General features: G+C 41.5%; 1 protein-coding gene across 2 annotated transcripts in view; it reads right to left on the bottom strand.

Annotated features, from left to right (window-relative positions):
- SLC4A4 (solute carrier family 4 member 4) overlaps positions 1–26288 on the bottom strand; it is a 307296-nt gene extending 281008 nt beyond the window's left edge. Inside the window, exons 1-2 of one of the 2 annotated variants that reach the window (XM_073805320.1) lie at positions 26199–26288; positions 19664–19737 (exon numbers count right to left, since the gene is read on the bottom strand). In XM_073805320.1, coding sequence (XP_073661421.1) covers positions 19664–19737; positions 26199–26209 — 85 coding nt within the window. In that variant the 5' untranslated portion in view covers positions 26210–26288. Of the gene's footprint in view, positions 1–19185; positions 19276–19663; positions 19738–26198 lie in introns of those variants that run through there. The other variant, XM_019932691.2, reaches the window with a different exon arrangement.
- Between the last annotated feature and the right edge of the window lie 524 nt (positions 26289–26812).

Below are 26812 nucleotides of genomic sequence, written 5' to 3'. Positions count from 1 at the left end.
GAGGAAGGTACACAAATCACCAGTCATTTCAAATCACAGTCTCCGCTGCACAGAAATTGCACAAGACCCACAGGTCAGAAAAAAATGTCTATGAATTCAACACTACCATTCCATATTTCACAAATAAACCGGAAAAATAAAATCTTCTCCCAATTTTCATTGCACTAGACTGTAAATCGACCTGTTGGTTGGCACTAGGATTCAGTGACGGTGGGCTCTAATTCTATCCAGAGAGACCTCTTTGTTTAGGAAAGTCAAAGAATACTGAACCGGAAATCAGGAATCCTTGATTCTGGTCATACCTCTGCCATCAATGAGCTATCTGACCTTGAGCCTGTCCCTTAGCCATTCCAGGCCTCAATCTCATCATTCATATAAAGAGAGGCTTAAATTGGGTAATCCCTAGAGGCCCTTCCAGTGTTAACTTTCCTGGAATCTGTGATTATACTGAACACAGTGATGAAAAAGGAGCTCTTGGAACTGTAGGGGGGGCGGGGGTAGGGGGGAGATCTAACTCAAAGGTCAAGAGGTCATTCTGCGGGGTATAAGGTTTTACACTAAAACTTTTTTTACCCAATCAGCAGAATAGAGACTTAGAACTGGGACAAACTAAGAAAAAATAAGACATACTTGGAGAGAAAATTTTAGAAATACTCAAATGTTCACACTAGGAAACAGCTAAAATGAATGTCAGCTACAGTGCCATTCTCATTTTTCTTTTTTCGTTTGCAAAAGTTTCTAAAAACTGGTTGTTGCAGTGATAAAAATAAACCCAGCCCAGTAAAGATTGCCTTGAAGAGAAGGGCATGAGGAAAAAAGATTGTGAAATGCTTTTAGTTCTCTAGATGGAAGGAGCTGCAAAACTGACAAGTGGTATTATTTTTACAAAATCTGATAAGACAGAAAAAAAAGGGAACTCAAAGTTCTACATTTTTTTTTTAATTGGAAAACTTTTACTTTCACTTTATATACGGTCTAACTTCTGAATGCGGGAACCACCATTTCGGAAGTAATGTGAAAACTTTTTTTTTTTTGAATTGCAAATAGGAATTGCAAAAAAGATGAGATAATCTACGGATTTCCTTTCCCATTCTGGCATTATTCCTTGATGACCACTTTACAGTGCTGCACACAATATCACACACCCACATGCAATACACATACATGCAAATGTCTGATGTAAATGCTGTGAATTCCTTTCCAGGGTAACTCATCAGGCATATCTAAAAACACCATAATCCACAGGGTTGTTCCCTTAAACTGGAAGGATTAAAACAATTATATCAAGAAAGAGGTTCCAACCAAGGAATGCAGAACCCTAGGTTAATGGGTAAGCATTCAAAAGAAAATATCTCATACTTGGAATGAAGTTGGAGGCATCTACATAAAACATGAAGCACCAGCCCCCAGCACACACACAGATATGCACACAAACACACAGACACACACGCCAACTCAACTACTAAAAAGCACAGTGAAATTCTCCTCACAGAATGTGTGCCAATGAGAAATTTATCATGTCTAACCATTTACAAGCAAATTGTTCTCATGGGAAAGCTATATTATACTAGGAAGTAGGAAATGTCTCAGAAACAATGTGAATTAAGAAACAGTGTCAATTGTTTCCTGCCCTCCAGTTACTGAGGGAGTCCTGCAGCTTTATCTCAAGTCACACAATATATGTAAGCAAAGCCAACCAATTTCTTCAGTAAATCAAACTCTGAAAGCTTGATTGCCTTCGTTCAAGAAATAGGAAAACATCATGAAAAAAACTAAGAGGTTGAAAAAAACTTTTTTAACCTGTCACATTAAACATTTTCTTATTTTGTTATACAGCAGAAACTAACACACCATTGTAAAGAATTATACTCCAAAAAGATGTTCAAAAACATACTTTCTTATTAAAAAATGGTAACCAAGCAAAAAAAAAAAATGTAGTGGCTAAGCTACATGAGTCAAATTGATGTTACACAGAAAGATTTTTTTAATATATTTACACAAATCTGCATAGTATATTTGATAAATCATTTAAAAGACAGTTTACATGGGCTGATAAGATTTTAAGGTAAGATTTCTGGCTATAAAGTGTTGTTGTCAACCCAACAAAAGAGTTGGGACGATTCAGAAGGTGAGTTTTCAAAGCCCAGGAGAGAAAGGTACCTTACCTTCAGAAACCTAACCGGAGTCGTCATCACCATAAAAATGGTGCCACTGTATACGCATCATGATCACAGGCCTCCTCCCTGCCTTAGGAATAAGATTCAGCTTATCCCCATCTCCTCCTGCCCCTCCATCAGATGCTCCCCCAACCCCGCCGACTTTCCCACAGGTGGGGAAGTTTCAGACACGATGCTGCACCATGAAGCCCAGGTACCAACAGTGAATATGGTTCCTTTTAAGACAGCCCGGGGCTTCCCTGGTGGCGCAGTGGTTGAGAGTCCACCTGCCGATGCAGTGGACACGGGTTCGTGCCCCAGTCCGGGAAGATCCCACATACTGTGGAGCGGCTGGGCCCGTGAGCCATGGCCGCTGGGCCTGCGCGTCCGGAACCCATGCTCCGCAACGGGAGAGGCCACAACAGTGAGAGGCCAGCGTACCGCAAAAAAAGAAAAAAAAAAAAGCCCCTATTTCAGACATTTTTATCAGCTTTATTAAGGTATAATTCTTCACATACCATAAAATTTACTCATTTTAAGGGTTCATAGTCAATGACTTTTAGTATATTTACAGCGTTGGGAAACATCACCATAATCCAATTTCAGAACCTGTCGACCGAGCCAAAAAGATCCCTCATGCTCATCTGCAGTCACTCTCTGTTCCGCCTTCCCACTCCTATCCCTTACTAACACTCTTAGGCTTTTTTTTTTTTAATTTTTTTTTCCCTTTGCGATACGCGGGCCTCTCACTGTTGTGGCCTCTCCCGTTGCGGAGCACAGGCTCCGGATGCGCAGGCTCAGCGGCCATGGCTCACGGGCCCAGCCGCTCCGCGGCATGTGGGATCTTCCCGGACCGGGGCATGAACCCGTGTTCCCTGCAACGGCAGGCGGACTCTCAACCACTGCGCCACCAGGGAAGCCCTCTTAGGCATTTTTTTATACTCTCAGTGATGGCCTCTGGGAAGCTACAATTCTCTGGTAACCACACGGCTATGAATTTTGGGGGGGATCCTTACAGCACAGTAAAATAGAATACGCCTTGGGTGAGGAAGCTCTCGCCTTCCAAGAGCTGCCAAACGAAACCAGGGCACTGAGCTGAGCAATTCAAAATGCAAAGCATTTTCCTTTTCCTCTCGTACATTACTGGTAACTACATTTTCCTTTTCTGTCTTTGTTCAGATAAAGGAAAAGGAACGGGGTCCTGAGGTTAAACAAGCCTTTAGGACCTCAGAGACAGTGTTTGTGTTTCATCAATTACTTCTCAACCTCTTTTCATTTCAGCTTCTTTGCCCACCAAAAGAGAGGAAGGCAGCCTCACTCTGGTGACTGGGGGAAAGGCATGCTTTCTCAAAATGATGACCAAATCGTTCATAAGCTGTATGTGCTAAGTACCAAAAATACCAGAAATAAAATAAGCTGGAATGAAAGCATTCTTACCACCTCCACAAAATACCTGTCTTTAGAGTCAATAGAAGCAGCATTACTGATTTAAAAAAAAAATGCTATTGTTGATAAGAATATCATAGGTGATCTCAATATTTATTTTCATTAAAATATCTTTACCTGTCTCAGAGATAAGCCATGAAGATTGATGGCTATTTTTAAAATTACAACTCCCCAAATGACACCAAGCGGTGGAAGGTGTAGTATTATTTTACATGTAAAATGCAAAGGAGAAACTTGATAGACAAGATTTCTAATTCAGCAAGAGTCTACAAAACAGTAAGATGCTCAGAGAATCAGGGACGATTACCTGCTTAATTTATGAGTGAATTTTAGGCGCAAAAGAAAAAAAATTCTCTGGTAGAAATGTCAGTAAAAACTGCTTCCAAAGATAATGTAAAAAGAAGAAGGAGCAAAAAAAAAATTTTAATAGGTAGAATTCAAAAGGAAATGGTGATTGTTTTAAATGTTATTAAAATAAAGGTTACATTCTTGCTACTCAAAATTTTGTAAAGTAAAACTACTGGAATCTACATTTGACAGTGTTCTCTTAGGTGTGAGTCAAAGGGCGTTCAGTCCTTGATTTGGCAGTGGCCTCAGTAACATGTGTTCAAATAAATACCCCACATGCCTTTCTCTGACAGATGGTGCAAGTTCCCAACAAACTCTAAATGTCTTGGGAATATCTCACAATCCATCCACAGCCAGTACTACTGGGAAGAAAACATGGCTTTCCTGGTTATCTCTGACCATCAGAAATCATCACTAGGTGATCCCTGTTTCTTCCATCCTCACGTGCTCCACCTCAGGTGAAAGCAGAAGTCCTGCCATGTTATCATGTCCACTTCTCCCAATTCCTAAAATATTTCTAAACTAACAGCACTGAGAGCTGCTATCATGATTTCAGGCCACCAGAGAACTTTTACAGCTAGTAACTCTGTAGCCATTCACGTTAAAGAGGCTTTCACATATACCCACTTCCCTACCAATGATGATTTAGGACTTTGTAGAATTAAACCCATCAAATGAGCCAAACTAAAATTTTTGCAGTGGACTGAGTGGTTAACAACATATGCCTCTCTATGCAGGATAGATCATTAGCTCCTTTAGGAAACATGGTGCTGTGTTTATACATACAGATGATAGCAGCCATTTATGGAATTCTTACAAATATGCCAGGTTCTGGCTAGGTCTCCTACTTCTATTGCCTCATGCAATCCTCACAACTGCACGAATTAAATACTGTCATTATCCCCATTGTACAGGCAAAGAAACCAAGGTTCAGGGAAGTCAAGGATATTGTCACCAGCTAACCCATAAAATCCCACAGGAGAAATATCTCTCAGGTCTCAACATCAAGAAGAGTGAGTGCTTCATTACTGCTTTGGTGGTGCTTTGTTTGTTTTTAGGGTGGTTTTTTTTGTAATGTACACTATATTTACACTACCTTATAATTGACTGTGTTTCCTTCCTCATGCTGAAATAGAAGAGACAAATCTCGGGCCAACCGGTAGTAGGTAGACAGAGTTTCGCGACGTGAATTTTAAACATGAACCTTGCTATTCCAACTTTTTACCCGTTATTTTCCCTTCACATTAAACCTTTTTGGAATAAAGCAGTATGTAAATATTTTTTAAGACCTGAGATGTCAGTACTGGGGGTAGAAGCTGTGGATGGCTGGGGGTGGCTGTGAGGGAAGGTAGATTTCTAGGCAGAGATTCTACTTGTCCTCTGGTGATCATTTAGCTACAGTTAAATCTATAGGCCTAAATCTCTGCCCAGAAATCTACCTTCCCTCACAGCCACCCCCAGCCTCCTACAGAACTTCTCTAATACTGAGGGATGTTCCCAATTTGATTTTTATCCACATTGTTGCTCTTTCTATAATCAATGGAATTTCTGTTCTCTCCAGTTCGAAGCAAAGATTCCATGACACTTGGCACTTTACATCATTCTTTCAGAACTAATCAGCAATATTCCACAAATATAAATTAAATTCTGCCTTCTTTGGCTTATCTAAAGAACAAAATTGAGTTATTTGTAGTGAGGTGGATGGACCTAGAGTCTGTCATACAGAGTGAAGTAAAAGAGAAAAACAAATACCGTATGCTAACACATATATATGGAATCTAAAAAAAAAAAAATGAAATAAAGATGCAGACCTACTAGAGAACAGACTTGAGGACACGGGGAGGGGGAAGGGTAAGCTGGGACAAAGTGAGAGAGTGGCATGGACATATATACACTACCAAACGTAAAATAGATAGCTAGTGGGAAGCAGCCGCATAGCACAGGGAGATCAGCTCGGTGCTTTGTGACCACCTAGAGGGGTGGGATAGGGAGGGTGGGAGGGAGGAAGATGCAAGAGGGAAGAGATATGAGGATATGTGTATATGTATAGCTGATTCACTTTGTTATAAAGCAGAAACTAACACACCACTGTAAAGCAATTATACTCCAATAAAGATGTTAAAAAAAAAGAGAGAAGAAGAAAAAATAATGATAATTTAAAAAATAAAGTAACCTGGTCTTATGCCAAGCCGCCTAAAACACGTTGTAGCTATTGCCGAGGGGGATATAGGGGAGGGAGGCAAATTTAAGAGATATGTATTATTTCTTTTCAATTATGAAAAGAACACTGTTGGAAGAGGAGGCAAAGACCCTGGGTGAGTGATAGATTATTAAAAAGATGTTGTGAAGACTTTACTTCTTGGACCAAAACGAATCATGAAGGTTTTTTAGAAGTACATGCATAAGAAACCTTAAACAGAATCACAGTATCAAGTCCAGATGCCACAGACGTTGTGTGTTTGGCACTTTATATAATAAGAAATAGATCAGTATGTCTAATCCTAAATACTTTAATAAATAAATTGCTACTGTATTACTCACAAACCCATAAGAGTGTCCATAACCAGTTCTATTAAGAAATAATCATAGCAACACTGCTAATTTACTTGAGCATAAATACCAGTTCATGAAAAGAAAACTCACTTTGAAAGGCATGATGTAATTTTGCAGTTAACAGAGGGTAAGTCAGCCCTTGGTTAGATGTTTGCATGAGGGTACACACTTCAAACTGACACCACTACTCAGGACAACAGATGATTTTTATTTCTGTATTTTGGATAGGGGCAACTTTTGACATAGAAAAAAAAATAATAATGCATGTGTTTATTAATAGGCAATTGCATGCTACATATGTAATCTATTTATAGACCATTTTGAATGCTGATTAGTAATCTATTTTATTATTAATGCTACCAATTACACTTAGGAGCAGGCATGCAAGTAAATAAATAGTAAAAGTGATGAAAAACAGGGAAATACTTTTCTTCCCACTGAACTGCATGGGAATTTTGTTCACTGAAAGCCTCCCAGAAATCCTTAAGGCAACTTGGGGTTCCCCCAAGCAAGACTGATAAGAAATCTTAGCTTGTTACCTGGTGTTTACTGAGCACAGTACTTTTAATATTTAATATTTGATGCTGATAATCACGATGATGATAACAATCTCTAGGCAAGAACAAACAGCACAAGGAAAAGGTCTCAAACAGGAGATGAGCTTATGGTGACTTAGCGAAATTCTCGTCCTAAAGGACAAGCTAAAGCTCAGGAAACTTCTGCACCTGCCTTATAAGTGCTCATTTTTAGCAAAACAGTCCTAATCACAGTGTTTAGGTAAAGGTGAGGACCCTATGACCACACACTGAAGTTAAGTTTCCATTACAGCTTCCATTATTAATAGCTGATAACAGAAGCTAAACTAACCAGCACTGTGTGAAGTCTGAATTAGTGAGTATTTTTTTAAAGAAATGCAACCTTATTATACTCAGTGGTCATTCATTATTTGAAGGTATCTAGGCCAGAACAACCACTTGAAGGCAGTACAGGAACCTACCTTGATGAATAAACAGGACTAAAAATCACCTTATATCATTTATAAACTGCAGCTCCTGAAGTGCTCCACAATCAATAAAAAGCTGCTTCTCCAAAGTAATTTTAACTTTGCTCTAGCAAAACCTCTTTTATATTCATACCTGTAGATATAAAATACCTATATTTATACCTACGGCTATACATTTATATTGAGATTTATATATATATTATATTATGTTCTATTATATATATATATATAATCTCTATGTATAGAGATAGAGAGTTAGGCATTTTTAAGGACAATCCGAATCCAATAGTGTCAATAAAGTGTCTTTTCCAATGTGTCTGGTGCACAAAGGTAAGTGTTGTTCTTATATCTCCCTCCTATTTCCAAAGGGGAAGAAACAAAGTACTATTTCTCCTCCTTCCCACTCCCCTTGAGCCCGGATAATAACTTGTGAACACGCTCTGTTCTCCAGCTAAGGCACTCCGGAACACTCACTCTGCGCAGGACAAAATAGCCACCTTTAGATCAAGTCTAACTCGTCCCTCAGCTGTTTTTTAGTCATTATGCAGAGCTTAACTGTGCAGCAGAGGCAATACCTTCCATAACCTCAATCCTCCCTCACCAGGCCCAGGAACAAATGCCGTGCCATGTCCACCCTGCTCTGGGAGGGTCTCCCCCAGAGCTTTCATGCCGTGAGTGCCGACCCCCAGGGTTCAGGTCTGTTGTCCTTTTACTTGACAGCACAGAGAAGAGTGGAGCCAAAAGGCCTGGGAAGGCCAGAGCCAGTCAGGGCAGGGCTAAGAGCCAAGAGGAGCCACCCAATAGGAAGAGGTGAAACCTTGACTCATCCTGACATCCCAGAACCCCGAAAGAGCTGGAGCATTTTAATGTGCAGTACACATGCAGTCAGACAAAATCCACCTGTGAGCCAAACACAGAGAACTGACAGTTTCCATTATCTCTCTTGTGGTCACCATTTGCACAACTGAATGGCAAGTGGGACTGGAAGAGAGAAAACAATGGCTAATCCAATGGTCATTGATAACCGGATTTGCAATTGCAGCCAGAGAGGCAGCTTAGACAGACACATAAATGCGCACATTCACACTCTCATTCTAACCACATTGTTCATCTCCGACTCTATTCTGGCTTCCCTTTTAGCACTGGCCTAAGCCCTGGCTGCGCAATAGGAAGAGTGGTCTTTAGTCGCTATAGACAGATAATCCACCATATAGTCAATGCACTCACGGCTAATCAGGTATCACTAATATTAGTTCACATAATTCCTTCCTCTCACATACCTGTATATAGGTAAATGAGATGTGGATAATGCCATGGGGCTAAAACAATGACCAAGAACTAGGGAAAGTGCTTCGAGAGACTTAAACGAGCCTAGTTAAGCCCAATCCCAGAATCTTCACGACTATGGTTTTCCACATGCACCTAGAAAATAGGACAACATTCACTGACACCGCAGCTCATAATCATACTTTTAGAGTTGAAATGACCTTAAAGATCACCTGATTAAACCTCTTCATGTACCAATGAACCAACTAAAGCCAAATAATTAATGACATAGAGGCCGGGACTCTTGGTGCTCCTGGTTATATAAGGTTTCCTTTCCTACTTTCCTACTACCACGGTACCAGTCCCCGACACTACCCCCCATTTTCCATTGTCTGCAAAATACAGTCAAGGAGGGAAAAGGTAATCGATTAGGCCTTTCAAGTTAGCAACTACCTAGAAGACAAAAAGGGCTCAGGAATTCTTGAAAATGTTTCTGTCTTATAACCAGAGAATGACAAGTTTAAATCCACAACCCTTAGTAACCATAAACGGCCCCAGAACATGAAGACGTTCTGGCTCTGACATCTGTCCTCCCACGAGCATCTGCGGTCATGCAAACAATGAGGCCAGCCAGGCTTCTGTCTTCTTTCTCTCTCACCTTTTCATAAGCTCTCCCAACACCTTTTATTCTTCTCCAGTTAGTTCTTTCTACCCCCTATTCTTCCAGGCGCTTCTTTAAGCGCTCATCCATCTCCTTTTCTAAATTCCTTTCCCGCTCCAGAGGAACCAGACTTCAAGCACACTTTTTTGGAATGAGCACTGCCCTGGGAAAGTCAAGAAGCTTGCCTTCCTTGTACTAGTTCTTCCCAATTACTATCAGCGTTACTGCAAGCAAATCACTTTACCTTCTCCAAGGCTCATCTCTCCATGTGTAAGGTGAGAACGTTGAGCTACATTTTCTCTAAAATCCTTTCTAGCTCTAAAAATTCTATAAGAATTCTAAGTATTCTAATTGGTTAAGTGTAATGGAGCACATAGGGGAAAGGCCAAAAGTTTTCTACTATTTCTCCAGGTCCCTTCGCCACTTCTTTTTTTTTTTTTTTTTTTTTTTTGCGGTACGCGGGTCTCTCACTGTTGTGGCCTCTCCCGTTGCAGAGCACAGGCTCCGGACGCGCAGGCTCAGCGGCCATGGCTCACGGGCCCAGCCGCTCCGCGGCATGTGGGATCTTCCCGGACCGGGGCACAAAGCCGTGTCCCCTGCATCGGCAGGCGGACTCTCAACCACTGCGCCACCAGGGAAGCCCCCTTCGCCACTTCTTATGAGGATAGCTTTCTCTTTGGGCACTCTTCAGTCTACTCCGATTTGACTCTTTACTAACCATGCCACCCAGATTGCTAACAAAAGCCACCAAGCACTTTTTTCTGCCAAAGCCACTGGTTACTTTTCGCTCCTCATCTACTTGACTCCAGGCAGCACTCAGCACTGTCGGTCACTGGCTCCTTGCTGAAAATGCTCTTCTCTTGGCCTCAGACACACACTTTTCTTGGTTACCCTCCAGCTTCTATGATTGCTCCTTCTCAGTCTCCAAAGGTTGGCAGAGCAGAGCCCACCCAGTCCTCTTCTCATTCTATTCTCTCCCCTTGGTAATGTCATCCATTCCTATGGCTTGAAATGCTAGCTATCTCCCTGGGATTCCAAAAAAACTTACATCTCCATCCCTGCCCTTTCTTTTTAGCTCCAGTTGTGTAGCCAAGTGCCTACTTTAGAGTTCTACTTGGATGTCTCACAGGGACCTCAGACTCAAAAAGCTGATTGCCTACCATCCTCCACTACTATTCCTCCATCGTACAAATGGCACATAAGTCTCCCAAATTGCTCACAGCACAAATCCAGAAGCAATCACCCCCACCCACCCATCTGTCCATCAGCAAGTCCTGGCAATTCAACCCATCTTTTTGTCCCTCTACTCTAACCCAAAATCATCTCTCAGCTGAATCTTAGTAACAGTGTCTCCACTTTTATCTTTGCCCTGTTGGGAAGCTCTCTCCACCCATGAGCCAAAGGGATATTTTTTAAAATGCAAATTTTGTCTTGTCACTTCCCTGCTTACAACCCTCTGCAGTGGCTCCCCAGTGCACCCTCAGTAAAATCCTAAATCCTTAGCATAGTATAAAAGGCCATGAATTATCTGGGTTCCATCCACTTCAGGCCACTCTCTCCCTATTCATGTAGTCTAGCCACATGGGCTTTATTTTCACTTCTCTAACAGGTCTACCTCTTTCTCACCACTGGGCCTTCACACATCCTGCCTGGGAGGCTTCCCTCATTCCTGACCTAGCTAACCCTCTTCACCCTTTAGGTCTCAACTTAATGTCACTCTATGGGAGATACATACCTTGGTTTCCCACGTAACCTCACCCACCTACATGATACACTCTCTAAATTATCACATCAAACAACCTTGTGTCCTTAATTAATGACTGGTTTATTGGACCGCACATTAATTATGTCCCTAATTGGAATATATTATCACTTTCAACGATACATATGAGCCTGAAAAAGCAACATATTAAAGCTTATATATCTGCAACTGTTGGTTACCATTTTGATAAGCTTAAAGAAAAAGTTAATAAAAGCACTGTCCATCAGAGTTAACAAGAAGAGTTAACATAGATATTAACCAACTAATTTGTTAATCACCAGTTATCAGTACTAGCTTTAGTCTGAAAGCATTCTGCAGTCACAGCAAGCACTGGTGAGAAAGGGTTAAGCACAAAGATAAATCACCTGCAAGGAATATAACCAAGGAAGATAACATCTTAAATTTACAGGGTTCATTCTGGGGATTTCAAATTAGTTTCCTTATATCCCTAGCAAGACTAGGAGATAAAGAAGCACCAATGCTGTTTCTTTGTATGAAAAACTGAGATTCAGAAATTAAGTAATTCGTCAATGGCTTACTGCAAATATCAAAGTATTTTTCTGGTTTTATCCAAGAATCCTTAGAGCATCTCTAGCAGGTGGATAAGAAGATAGGTTATTAACTGCACTCTGTACAAAGGAAATATAACCGCACAAACATGATTGGCCTCATGTTACCCAGTAAGGCGGGGCAGAGCCAAGAACAGAAATAGGTCCTGAGCCTCCTGGTTCCCCACCATGTTCTTTAACCCACAGCAGACTGAATAAAAGTATCTCAACCCAGATACCGACTGAATTTGCCAAATACCTATATCCACTGGATTTGACTGTGAGCTTTCATTTAACATCCAAGACATTGTCTTTATTTTTCAACAGGGATAGAATCGTGTTGAAAATTTAATAATCAACTGGAGAGTAGGGTGGTGATTTAACTAATCCATAAATGTGAGATTCTGGCCCTCTAAAGCTGATATGTTGGCCAATTTTACTAAAATTCAAACATTCGTTTTTATTTCCAGAAGTTTTGGCCTTGTAAAAGTTCTTGAGTATCCCACCATGAAAAGAGTTGGTAAAGTCACGTCCGGAGAGGTTGAAGTAAAGTCTGTTCTCCTTTCAAAGTCAATACAGTATCAAGAAAGGTGAACATGTTGGATATCGCACTTAGGATAGCTGCCTTGTAATTCTAACTCTATAGAAAGGTAAAAACAATTAACCAGATTTAAAAGCTTTTGCAGCTATTCAGGGAAGGGAGTTATTTAAGTCGCCTCTACTGCTGATTTAATGGATGTCACTCACCACCCTCCCTCCCTTCACCTTCATCCCACCTGGCAATCAGCAGCTTCAGAGGTACAATATTTGGAACCTCCTGTGAACTCCTGCCATGGCAGGCTCTCACCTCAGTCCCCTAAATGCTATCAGCCAAAAAAGTAAAACAAAACAAAACAAAACCAGATCCCAGCAGTATGCTCACCGGAGCAATGGGAGAGCCTCAACTGAGCTTTATTCAGTTTTATTCCATTCTTACTCTACTCTCCCTCATCAGTCCCAATTTTCAATTCCCCCAGTGACTCTGAATCTTGTAATGATAAAAATGGAGAAATACTTAGCTCAGGTTTGAATACTTGGTATTACTTCTATACTATTGAATAATCTCATTGAAATGGCACCTAAATTACATAACAGCCAGTAGTGGACAGAATTACCCTAGTCTATGCTGCAGAGCAAGGAAGGGAAAAAAAGAAAAAATATATATATATATATTTATACATATTACATATATAATAGACCCTTGAATCCTCCTCATTGGTAGGAAAATATCATACACTTTAATCTGTTTTCCAGAAAAAGTAACTTTGCAGGTTTTATTAGACAGTGGGCATGCGTTTGTAATTTACCCTGTATGCAATCATGGTTAGTGTGTCTCTTGAAAAACGAGACAGTTTCACAAACTAGGGGTAATGTCTGTCGGAGCAGACTAACCATGGAAATCAGATCGCACGCCCAGAGCTTAAAGGGAATCAGAATGAATCCAAAGAGAAATAAATAGCAGGCCTCAGGAAACTTCTCTTGACCTTTCTAGCTTTCCTTTTCCAATACAAGAAGCAGTAGGTAAGCGTGGTTATTAGGAAGGCAAGGGATAGATGCCTTGCTAAGATGAATTAAGCAAATAACAAACATCATTTCGGTCAGTTCGAATTTTTTGGAATGATAATCATCATGGAAAATTATTGGTGAGGGGAATTCCCTGGTGGTCCAGTGGTTAGGACTCTGTGCTTTCACTGTTGTGGGCCCAGGTTCAATCCCTGGTCAGGGAACTAATATCCCACAAGCCACAATGCGCCAAAAAGAATTATTGGTGAGACTGTATCAATCAGAAAGCAAAAGGACAGACAGTGGTATAGTATAAAGCACTCCTATGCCTAATGCCAGGTACAGCAGCAACATTATTTCTGGTAATTATTTAAACAGTTCTACGGTGAATGACATGTTCTATTATTCTCATTTTACAGAACTGAGAAATTCAAAATCCAAACTCTAAGTTTCGTCCTTCATTTATGCAATGCTTCAGCAATACAGCAAGTTTTAAACTTTTATTTCCACACCGATGCTTAGCCACTCTGCTTTAATAACACATGAATAACACAAATGACAGAGACTCCCAAAAATAAATATGAAATAATATGTCTCAAAAATATGAGCAGAGGGGCGCTTCCCTGGTGGCGCAGTGGTTGAGGGTCCGCCTGCCGATGCAGGGGACACGGGTTCGTGCCCCGGTCCGGGAAGATCCCACATGCCGCGGAGCGGCTGGGCCCGTGAGCCATGGCCGCTGAGCCTGCGCGTCCGGAGCCCGTGCTCCGCAACGGGAGAGGCCACAGCAGTGAGAGGCCCGTGTACCGCAAAAAAAAAATATGAGCAGATACAAAGCTTTGAAAAAGAAACTCAACTATAGACAAAATATGCTCCAAGTGTATTATTTCTGAATCCTTGTAAAACACAACTCAAGTACCAAGTTCAATTTTGTATGCCTCTTGCCATAAAAGAATGTAGTCACCTAGGACAGAAAGTGGCTTCTAGAGGGCTTTAGCCCGTACTACACTACCAGGGAATTCTCTACAATTGGAAAACTCTGGGAAGGGATGTCTGACTCCAGTTTCAAAAACCCATGGAATTATCATCCAAGAAATCTATATACAAATATTTAATGTCACTGACACAGCAGGAGGTGTCAGAGAGCTAAGTATTGCCTGCTTTAGGCCCTCTGGCGGGCTTTCAGCTGGAGCCACGAGGAGAAAGCAGCAGGACACTGGGAAAGGTCTGCGTGGGCTCAACATGCTCTGGGAACCCAAGCATCAACCCTTAAACACCTCACCGCATTTCCTTCAAGCTCTCCAACGTGTGGATACATTGTTTCTTTCAAGAAGGCTTTTCCTTCAGCAATATTTGCCCAAGTATTTCCTCTGTACACACTGTTTCGGAGCAATTAGAGTGAACAGGAGAGAGGAGGTCAGCAAAATGCAACCGGACACTTACATCCTGCGCTCAGAATAGCACCCGCTTGGACTCAGCCCCTCCCTTCCCAGCTGATAGGTTTTCATTCACTCCTTCTCGGCAATTACGTTTTTGAACATTGTAATTATTAACAAATGTCCACCAGGCCCCACTTTTTCTTTAGCATACTACCTCCTCCAATACACATAAATACATCATCACAATATCCTCTAGTGAAAAATAGGTTTAAGTCATTATGATTTCATGTCTGTAAAATGTTGAGATCCTGACCTCCAAAAATACAAAAGCCACCATTTCATCATTTTAGTCTCTCTCCTCAAAATACAGAGCAGAGGAAGGAAGAAGAATAAGGTTGGAGGTGTTTTAGGGGCTTTTTTTTCTTATCAATATAAATGATATAAATATATCAATGATCTTTGCAAAATCAAATGGGATTAATAGCAAACATAGGATCATCAGAGACTATATCATCTCATTTGACTAAGAGAAGTAAGAGAACCAAATTTCTAACTAAAAAAATTTAAACAAAGATTTTAGAGGACTATATAAAGTAATTCTATATATGCTTCATTTAGTTTATTTACACATTCATTTATTCATTCTTTCTTTTAACAAAATATTTAGTGAACGTCTACTTTGTTCCAGACCCTGTCCAACTTTTTTACTTTTATTTCCCTAAAAATAACCTTCCTGTAAATTCCATGCAGTTTCAACCATACTCTCTCTCTTAATATCCATCAGTAGACATGAGAATTTGTAGAATTATTCTTCCATTTGGACAGATGGGAGCACACTTCCTTTTGGACTTGGTTTTCAATGGAAGAGGAAAACCACCCCAATACATCATAATGGCATTTAGAGCACCGATCAAACTTCAGAAATGCAGACCCATTTCAGCCAATATTGTCTTGCTGTACTTTATGCTTCCTGAGTTGCTGGGTAGGCTTGATGTTAAGAAAAGGCCCCTCCTCGTGAAGTCAGAGTTGCCAAGGCTTGCCGGGGAGTTACCTAGCCTTGCAGAGCCAAGACTTTATCTCAAGGATAAGGTGGAGTTTGCTCTTTTTCCCCTATTGCAAAATATGAGAATATTAAGTAATCTGTTTATATCATACAGATCCAAAATCCTGGCTGACTTTTTAACGGATAAAATATCCATAGAATTTCTTCCTCTAGAAAAAGCTACCTGGGATCTTTCTTCCTATCTCAACCCCAGTTCACCCAACAAAGTTTGCCAATTTCCATTAAGTGTGTTTGAAATGAAAAATCAGTCTTGTTCGTCATAGTGGGCATTTCTGGGTCACTCTGGTAATGTCAATTTGTCATTTATAGACCAATTCTGTGGAAATGTCTGGGCGGGAGCCTTTTGGAACAGAAACAAATAAGATATCTGAAATGTTACAAATTTTAAATGAGTTTATCCACAGTAACCACTCTATGCCAAAAATGTTAGCTTTACAAAACACAGTAGAAGGTAGCCACTGAAAGAACAGACATACAAGCCTCTCTTTGTTTTAAAGATTAAATTCCACACTTGGTTTCCTTTCTCAAGAGTATCTTTTTAAACCATTAACACAAATGCACAGGAGGCAAATTATGTGAAAACGAGCTTTAGGTCTTTAAATATATATCTCACATAGATAAATTCATTATTTAAACAGAAGATGACTCCTCTTCTGACTCACTCTATTCTTAGTGAGTTTTGCAGCTGATGGTTTTCTATTGAGTTTTTAGAATGTGGATTAAGTGTCACACCACCCACTGAGAGTAAAGTTGAAGCAGGTGAACTGAGGGTATGGTTGGAAATCTCAACCTGTCTCCCCTGCTCAGAGCTACAGCATTAGAAAGAACTACCAGGGAGCATCTGACTCTTCTTGCCTTCAGGCTGAGCTGAATCCAGTCACCCCAAACTGAGCGACCTTAAGAAGAACTTTCAAAGCATAAACATGTCAGAGTAACTAGAGTTACTGGAAGTCACCCTAATAATCATTTAATGGGAGTGCACCTTATTTGTGCAAATTACTTTAAGAAACAAAGTTTTATCTTAAGCTCACTTGTGCCAAGTGTGCTGCAATATACTCCAACCATGTTTATCCAAGAAGCCAAGAGAAATAAATACTTGGATAAAAGGAAACACATTTGATAACAGAAATGTTAGGTGTTCCAGCTCCTTCTTCTTCACCACACACATGCTTAAGGAAGGAAGCCCCTCAGCTCCTTGCCCTCTGAATTTCTGATCCTTAAACCTGGAGCACTTACTTCCGCCATAAATGTACCAGAAACTCAGCTACTTCGTAACAAAAATAACAGTCTGCTTTCCTTCAAGTACACTCTATGCAATTAAAAATATGAGACAGACTCACATCCTTGTGGAAAACATTCCCCAAAATCTTGATTAGAAGTCTTGACAGTCAAGTCATCTGTTTCTTCACTCTCAACCACTGGGACCATGAATAAGCCATCAAGCCCATCTCCATTTCAACCTCTTTACACTTTCACCTAGAGTTACTACAAAATTTAAGTGCTAGGTGAGAAAGTGGATGAAGCCAGGTGAGAAAATGGGAGGGTCAACTGGGAGGGCACTGAATTAGAAACAACAGTTCCTAATTACTGTTTCATGACTTCTGCTATAAGGAGCCCACACTGTTGGATGTTCTCCACCAAATAATGGCCATAAGCAACCATCCTACAGGGCCTCAGGATTCAACCACAGGCAACTAGCTAAACATGCTTTGAAAGAAATGTAATCAACCCAAGCTCCACTCAATGTGAAAGATAATCATTAAAATAGAAGTCTTACCAGAATAGGAAAATACACAAAATCCATGTGGCAAGTTGAGTCATCACAAAGACAATTTTACAGATATCTCTACCTTTTGCCGTTTTTGTTTCTCCATAAAGAAACCCAGCTACAGATTTGTGTGCTATTCATTACAGTGTTGTCTTAATTTTGTGCTTGAAAATCAAGGGAAAAACTTCTTAGTCAAAGACTTAAGAAACCTATGTACAATATCCTACTGCAGTAGAGTGCTGTCAGTCCTATAGACCTTACAAATTCAAGAGGTGATTTACATCTCCTGTGAACTTAGCTAGAAGGTTATTCTCAAGGAACACACACACACACAGAGTACACATCTCACCCCCACGCTTTCTTACAGATTTTTCTACTTAATTGTCCTGAAATTATAGGATATTTGCTCATTCCTACAATATTTCTTATATTCATATGCTATAACTTTAAGATTCTTATCTCCCCTTTGACACTGGGACAGTGACAGAGTCAGCACAATGAAGACTTAGCAGCATGGGTTACTAGAATCTTCAGACAAAAGTTTCACTATTTTGCTTTCACTAACTTGGCATTTTCCCACAGTCATGTTGTAAAAGTGCAAGGAACCCATAAAACAATATGAAACAAAATATTGTGGTTTCCTTTTTCCTAAGAAACGTAGGCATCAAATTCAGTCTCAAGAGCATACATGTGGCAAGTAGGGAGATGGGGGGCTGGGGGAACCAACACTCCAGCACTACAGGGTCAGAAGAAACTTACCTAGGAAACATAATGGCCACACTATTCACACTATCCCAGGTGGCACAGGAGTATCACTTGCCTGGGACCTGGTGTTCAGTCTGGTTGACGAATCACTCCAGAACACACAGTATCCACCTTCTTTTTCCCAACTCCACCACCCGTCTGGTCCAAGTCTTGGTAGGCATTAAGTAATTACCAAATGGTACCCATCAGACTGGAGTTTCCAAAATACATATGAATCCTTTCTCAGGTGATTTTAAAGGGCAGAATTTAAGACATGGTTCACCAGGAAGTCTTACTTAACTTTATGGGTACTTTCTAGAACCTTGATTGTTTTTAAAACTGTCATTATAAATGTTGTATACCTGTCACGCCTTCAAATAATTATTTTAATAAATATTAATTAAGCCCTGCCTTACGACTGTCAAATAAATAGTATTATTCCCACATCATTGATAAGTCAAGAGACAAGAGAAGAAAAGGCACACTGAAAGCACCATAGCACCAGCTAAAATTTAACTCTTATTTGATTTTCAACTGGCACTGGAGAACATTAATAAAAGAGGTCCTAGAGATTTTTTAAGTAAAAACTGCTTGTCTCAGAAACTAACACACCATTGTAAAGCAATTATACTCCAATAAAGATGTTAAAAAAAGAAAAGAGTAAGAGCGACAACATCAAGAAAGGGTCTACAGATATAGATATTGAAAAGATAATAATAGAATATTATAATAGACTTTTGGATAGTAAAAAAATAAACTACCCAAACTCAGTCCAAAAGTGTATAGATACAGTGAATAGATAAATGTATTCATTCATTAAATAAACTGAATTTGTAATTAAAAACTTTCCCACAAAGAAAAGTAGCCCCAAGTGGCTTCCCTGTAAAAAAAAAAAAAAAACAAAAAATGCTTGTCCATCTTTCCTTAACTGAGACACATCCATAATTACCACTCTTTAACTCCTCAGCTTAGCCCCATGTTTCCTGCAGTAATGGTATCGTTCTCTCTCTGCAACATCTGTTTTTCTACCCTGCAGGCTATAAGAAAGAATATTAGAAGATACTGCCAAATACATTTATATAAATCTAGCAGCTTTCCTGAATTAGTCATTGGAAGGTAGTTAATATTATCTGGCAAAATATTTATTTTTGACAGAGAGGCACAGCTAACACAGGCACCTGCTTCAAAGTAAGACCTTTTTGTTGTTGTTGTCAACCATGCGGGACAACACTGATTCAGATTCTGATGGTCCACGGAAGTTCTTAGAATTACTCTGTGTTGAAGCAAAATGTGGAGATTAATGAAACTCCACAGATAGGCTTGGGTTTTTAACTTCAAAATTATAAGATACATGAAATGCATGAGTGCTACTATTTACAAAGACATATGTATATGAATATACACTTCCCCAGACCCAGCGAGCTCACCTTCTACTTCTTCTTCATCACACACATGCTTAAGGAAGGAAGCCCCTCTGTCCAGGACAGCTTCATCCTCCATCCTATAGTAATAAAAAAGAAAAAAAGAATGCTCAGACTTCTCCTGGAGTGAGCCACTGGACACAGCCCAGCTTCTGGGCAGGTGAACCTGCAAGCTGCTGTTCATGTTAACAGGGCAGAGTCCCTCTTCCTTTGGTGTCTGCTGCTGCTTCACTCCTTCAGCTCCTCTCATTGGTGCTTGAGAATATGCCGGTCCCACATAGCTTCAGTTCTAACCTTGACAGGGCACCCACAGGGACAGGTAAGAGAAAATCATCTCGATCCTTTAGGCTGGATGCTGGGGGTTCTCCCCTTTGGGATGCGCCCCCAAAAAAAGATGAAAGGAAAAAAAATACCAAGAGAGGAAGTTTGGTGTGCCTGGAGTGCTCGTGATGATCGTTTGTGGAAATCCAGCTTCAGTGCTTAGCTCTTTAAACACCCACTGCATAAAAATGTATACCCTCACACACACACACGCACACATGCACACCCACCCACGCACAGAAAGCGACAGGGAGTTAGGCTAGTGCACAGTGGAAGCCTAGCTTCCAGCCAGCCTCTTAATACCAGCACAGCCCAGTGTTCTCTGTTGAGTGGCAAGCTTTGAGTCACATGTTGGCCTTACGGAAATCTGACATCTGAGGATTATCCAGCAACCCGGCTTCGGCAACAGTCACATATATATGCCACCCATTCATTCATTTTCCACATTCTTAATCACACGTCTCTCTCTATGTATATCTGTCCCGTTAACTCTTCCCTGAAGGGCATAAAGTTCTTCATTTTGTAGCCACGTTATGCTGTCCTCCTGTCTCCTTACATAATAGGATGTCTGCAATTTCCTATGCTAAATAAGACCTCAGGATCCAACCAAGTAAGGACAGCGTTTGTACGGCCTCCAGATGCCAAACATGTCTCTGGTTTATAGAATAAGTTAAGGTTTATTTCCATATTCTGTGACTTCTTTTCATTGCATTAACTTTGACATACAGAATTCCATGAACTCTATTTATAGTGAAAGCAGAAAGAAATCCCGAATTGCTCAAATGCTGCTTGTGTCGTACCGGTCTAGAAACAAAGAACGTTCTCTGAGGAGAGCTGTCCTATGTCATACCGTACATGAGCTCTACCAGAGAGTGAAATGTTCACTCTGTATTCCATTCATCCAATTATATGCTCGGGTATTGAATACTGTACTGTAGGTCTGTTTTCCATACTGTCTGTATAACTTATTCTTGTGCTTCCCATATTTGTTATCATCTATGTGATATGCACTGAATCTTTTTCTTCCTTTCTATTTTAGGAGCATCTCACAAAGCAACCATCTGAGCTTAAAAAGTCAGAAATATGGTGTCAGGTAGACCCGGATTCACAAAACCTAGTTCTACCTCTTAGTATTTCTATCACCTAGAGCAAAGTATCCAACTTTTTTGAGCCTTGGTTTTACCATCTCCAAAACAGGGGGAGATAATATCAACCTTGTAGGAAATTCAAATCAGGTAACACACATGAAAGCACTCAGTTTTGTGCCTAGCACCTGTTACATGTTTAATAAAGGTTTGTTTCCTTCCTTTCTTCTTCACCTGACCTTTATTGGTGGACAATGCCATTGAGAAACTCATTACTTTTGGAAACTTGCAGAATATCCTTTTTCAGGGATGTGGGTCTTATACGTAAAAGTTCATCTTTTTTCCTTTTCTCTACTCAAACTAAAAATATAAAACTAAATAAAAACAGGACATGGATCAGCCAGCAGGATCAGAGTAGAAAAGAAAATGCCTTGAAGATCTGAGAGGTCAAGTCAGTTACCAGCCTCTGTGAGCCTCTGGTTCCCATGAAGATTAAATAATCCAACATATTTACTGATTCAGCAAATATTTATTTAGTGTCTGCTATGTTCCTGGCACTCTTGAGAGGGAGGGGAATATATTTTTGAATAAGGCAGACAAAATGTCTCAAAAACTAATAATAAATAGATGAACAAGGTAATCTTAGCATTAATTGCTTTGCAGAAAAAAATAATAATAAGGCAGGGGGCTACTTAGCATAAGGTGGTTCAGATGTGGATTCTGAGGAGTTGACATTTGAGCAGAGATGAAAATGACAGGAAGGAACCAGGCATTTGACAATCTGAGGGCAGAACATTCCAAGCAAAGGGAATAGCAAGGGCAAAGGCCTTAAGGTGGGAAGAAGTTTAGCATGTTATAGGAACAGAGCAAGGTCAGTGAGCCTGCACAGATAGACAGGAGATCAACCGGAGGTGACAATGCAGGAGGGAATCAGGGCCATGCAGCTCATGGTAAGAAGTTAGAATTTTAGGTGTTACGGCAGCCTCTGAAGAGTTTCAAGATGGAAAGTGACTTGAGCTGTTTTGCCTTTTAAAGGATCACTCTGGGGCTTCCCTGGTGGCGCAGTGGTTGAGAGTCCACCTGCCGATGCAAGGGACACGGGTTCGTGCCCCGGTCCGGGAGGATCCCACATGCCGCGGAGCGGCTAGGCCCGTGAGCCATGGCCGCTGAGCCTGCGCGTCCGGAGCCTGTGCCCCGCAACGGGAGAGGCCACAGCAGTAAGAGGCCTGCGTACTGCAAAGGGAAAAAAAAATAAAATAAAAAATAAAATAATAATAATAATAAAGGATCACTCTGGCTGCTATGTGAAAAGTGCATAGTCAGGAGACAAAAGAAACTAACAAACTATCTCAGGAGCCCAGGGAAGACTATGGGAGAAACAGGTTTCAGGGGAGGAACCAAGGGTTCTTTTCTGGCCACTTTATGGTTGAGATGCTTATTATATATTAAAAAAGAACTGTCAGGCACACAACTAGATGGAGGTCTAAGGCTAGAGCTCAGAAGCCTAAGGTTGGAGATAAAAATTGGGGAATCAATGAATAAAGCTAGTATCTGAAGCTATTACTAGATGAAATTCAGGAATAAAATACAGAAATAGAGGAGTTGACCTAAGATCCTGTGCCAGGCATGCCGGGCATGCCAACATTTACAAGCAGAGCAGAGGAACAAAAGCAGTCAATGAGGTAAGAGGAAAACCAGGACAGAGTGATGTCAAGGAAGTTGAGGAAAGAGGAGAGGGCCGTTATCGAGAGGCTGAGAAAGACGGAGACAGAGAAGAAAAACTTGGGTTTGGCAATATGGAGGTCATTGGTAACGATGACCAAAGTACTTCAAACATACCATGCACAGTGCTAGACACACAGGCAGCATTCAGTCATTCCCTCTTCTCTTTCCTGCCCTCCTCCATTCATCCATTCAGTAAATATTTGCTGAGTACCTACTAGGTGCCATGCACCCTTCTGGGCACTGGAGATACAGTGATGAGCAAGACAGACAGAGGCTCTAGTGTAATCATATCTGCCTTCTCGAAGACTTCCCCTAGCAATCTGAGGGCTGGTCCAAAGAACAAGACCCCATCAGTAATACAGCACTCGTAGACCTAGGTAAGGATGACAGCTTAATGGAGAAATTTCCTTAAAAGGCCTTGGAAACACAACAAAATCCTGGAGTCCTGTACTACTGCATCTACATTCATAGTACTGTCTCCCCTTCAGGAAACAAAGAGTAGTGTGGCCCACATTTCTTCTCAGAACAAACGCTTTCCATTCCTATCAACCTACAGAATCCAACACAATTTCCTGCAGAATATCATTTCTGCACCCCACCATTAATCACGCTGGTCCCAAAGTCATTTACTGACTTTTCACACATTTCCTAAATAAAATGTTTACTAGCCTTTGCACCTAAGCCCTTCCCAAAATCGCATACAACAAACAATCAAAGCAGAATTAAAGGAAGAAAGCAGTAACAATTGAAGGAGACCGTACAAACGTGAATGCCCAGAGCCCTCTTCCTGGGTGGAGAAAACCATCCAGCCTAACTGAAGCACTGTCCCCAGGCTCTGTCTGAGTTAGAGAGAGAATAATGGTTGGGGCATTCTTTGGCTCTTTGATACATATCTCACATTCCCTCCAAGACTATACATAGCAAGTAATTAGAAACCTAGTTCTTTCTGATGGACAATGCAGAGAATCTGTAAGCAGCCTCCTCCTCCCTGTAGGAAGTGAAAAAGAAAATGCAAACTGAAAATATAAAACCTGCACGCCCAAAGCAGCCCTCTCCCGGTCAAGACCAAGTGCAGCCTGGCACATCTGGGCTTTTGCACCAAGTACAGGGATTTTACAGCTTTCTTCCATCTTTACACCACAAGCGTCAATTATTTGGGTTTGTGTTCGCCCTCCCCACCAAATCCTCTCAGCAGTTGCTTGCTATTATTAGTAAGACAGAGATATCTTTCAAAATGACGGTCTGACCCAACCAGATTTCCCCTCTACCAGGAAGAAGAAATGAACTCATCTGGTCCCTAATCAGGCACCCAAATCCATTCTGAAATGTTCCTTTCACACGAACTGCACTTGCTGAAAACAAAGAAGGGAAGGAGCATGCTTCTAAACAGCTCCCTAGGTTGCTCGCATCGCCAGCGTGAGGCAAAGTTCAGAACAGATTTGCAAGCTTCTCACCATCATCACGGGGATAAGGGTCATACCAGTCAGTATAAAATCCACACGGGGCCGATACTGCCTTCCTTCAACAGGGCCTCTGACAGTAGAAGTTCGACCCCTTCCCCAGAAGTCCACACAACGTGGGGCTTCTCTCATCCTCCATTATTCTGGGACACAAAAGTGATTTAACTGTAACACATGTCAAATCTGCTGCGAAACGGACCAGCTCTCAGCAGCCGGTCCTAATCGCCGAACAGGCTTGTAAGGGTGACTTAAGCCCGGCACGAGAAACATGTGTGCAGAACTGTCAGCCATTGGGCCATGGGCACCCATCTACATTCCACTCCTCTGAGTTCCCACCCCTAGAGCCCTCGCCAACTGCCAACGTGCTCACCAGCTAGTCCACACAGAGCAAGCAGCTGCCACGCAGCCCGTCAGCAAGTGGCAGGCCGCCAGCACACAAGTTTCAGAATGTGAGCCCTGTCACAGTGCTGCTAAAGGTTGAAGGTCTTTGGTGTGCTAGCCTTTAGATTAGCCTCACTTGCCCTCCCACCTCCCTTCTCCCATCCCTCCCCTGTTCTGTCTCCCACGCCAGCATTTCACTCGTCTCTATAGTAACAGCATCTGGTTTCAGGGTTATAACTTTATGCAGAGCAATTCTCCTCCTAACTGAAGGCTTTTGCCAAAGGATGCACTAGCAGCAAAAAGGCTGCTGCTTAAGGTGGAGCCACGTGTTCCCTTGCCACCCCAGGACTGCGGCTATGTTCTGAGCTGCAGGGTCACAGCCGCAGCAGCACCCAGACCCAGGAAAGCGGAAAACAGCCCTCTGACCTTGGCACACTGGTGTGTACACAGAGGAATCATTCTGGGGCTGTAGCCCCACTCCCAGAGCCAACCCCCTCTCCTCCACACCCTGTTCTCCACTTAACCAAGCCGCACGTGGATCGAATGAACAGTGGGGCTTTCTGACTGCTTCCAAAAAGGCACCAGACCATGGCACCCTAGGGAGCAGAACGGTTCCAGTTGTTCACAAGTCCATACCCGACTTGGACACCACCGGTTCTTTCCATGCGTACAACTTAATCAGTTAACCTCACATTAAAGCTCATCTCACTTTATCCTCACTAGCTGTTTACAACAGCAAGGGAACCCCATAATCTCTCACTTTACAACAGCTTTCCTGTGCACAGCAAATGTTTACACACATGCCCGCACACACCGAAGTGACGCACGCAGGGGAGTGGACAAATACCAGGAAGTGAAGAGTTGTATTATTAGTATTAGCTGTTGCTGTCGTGAAAATTATATTTACACTGTGCATAAGGGCCTTTCCTTGAGGACTAAAAGGGGTTCATCTCAAGTCTCAGAGCTCAAATGCAGGCTCTCCTTGCTCCTTGGCTGGTCTTAGATCAGATGGGAGGCAAAAAATCAGTATTTTCACAGGTCTTTTTCAGGAGCCACACAGAATGCAACCACCAGTACTGACATCTAAAATTATACCCTCACACACACATCCCCGAATTCTATTTCCTATTCAACTCATCTCTAAGAAGTGGGGAACCGTTTTCATCACCCATTATTTGCCAACGTGATGTTTTCTTTCAAAGTTTGTAAACCACACAGTGTTTTACTGGTGCCTTTGTTGTTTTGGAAAATCTGCTGTCCACATTTTCAACGTACACATAAAGAACAACATCGGTTCTCCAAAGCACAGGCGACAGGGGAGAGCAATCCCAGTGGCTGCAAAGAGCACTGCCATCTCTCGGCAACACGTGTTCACTACAGGGAAGTGGCCAGCAGGGGCGGAGGAAAAGCTGCAACTGTTTCCTTCCTAACTTCACCTCGTCGGGTGCTGAGAGGGCCTTCCACTCCCGCAGGGAGGAAGGGAGAAGAACGCGGGTGTGGGCTTAACTGTAGAGACTCCTGGAGCTCTGGACGTAGGTGCTGGGAGAAAGAAACATCAATGTGGCAAACCTGATAAGCATGACTAATGGCAGAGGCGAGTCCCAGCGATCAGGCGGCAGCAAAGCAAAGCAAATCCCCTCCACAGAGTTCAGGAGTGCCCTCAGCAGTCTGGAAATGTAAACAGGCCCGAGGTCAGGGAGAAAGGGGTGACAGCCCCACACGAAATCAGACTGGATAAAAGGTGAAAATGGAATCCAGAGCAGGATCACGCCAAACATAATTCTGGATTTATGAACTGCATTAAAAGTTCATTTGCACTCTTGGGCATTTATCCTAAAGAAGTGAAAACTTATGTTCACACAGAAACCTGTACATGAATGTTCAGAGCAGCTTTATTTGTAATAGCCAAAAACTAGTAATTAGCCCAGATGTCTTTCAACAGGTGAATGGTTAAACCAACTGGTATATCCATACCATGGAATACTGCTTAGCAATAAAAAGAAACAAACTATTGGTGAAAAAAAAGTAAATTGAATGAATCTCCAAGAGATTAGGCTATGAAAAAGGCCAATCCCAAAAGGTTACATACTGTATGGTTCCATTTATACAACATTTTTGAAATGACAAAATTTTAGATGCGAAGGACAGTTAGTGGTGACCAGAGTATAGAGATGGCAGTGGGT

The sequence above is a fragment of the Tursiops truncatus genome, chromosome 5 (assembly GCF_011762595.2).
Source record: "Tursiops truncatus isolate mTurTru1 chromosome 5, mTurTru1.mat.Y, whole genome shotgun sequence".
NCBI classification, from domain to species: Eukaryota; Metazoa; Chordata; class Mammalia; order Artiodactyla; family Delphinidae; genus Tursiops; species Tursiops truncatus.
The sequence above is the reverse complement of the archived record's forward strand: the minus strand, read 5'-3'. Positions and strand labels throughout refer to the sequence as shown.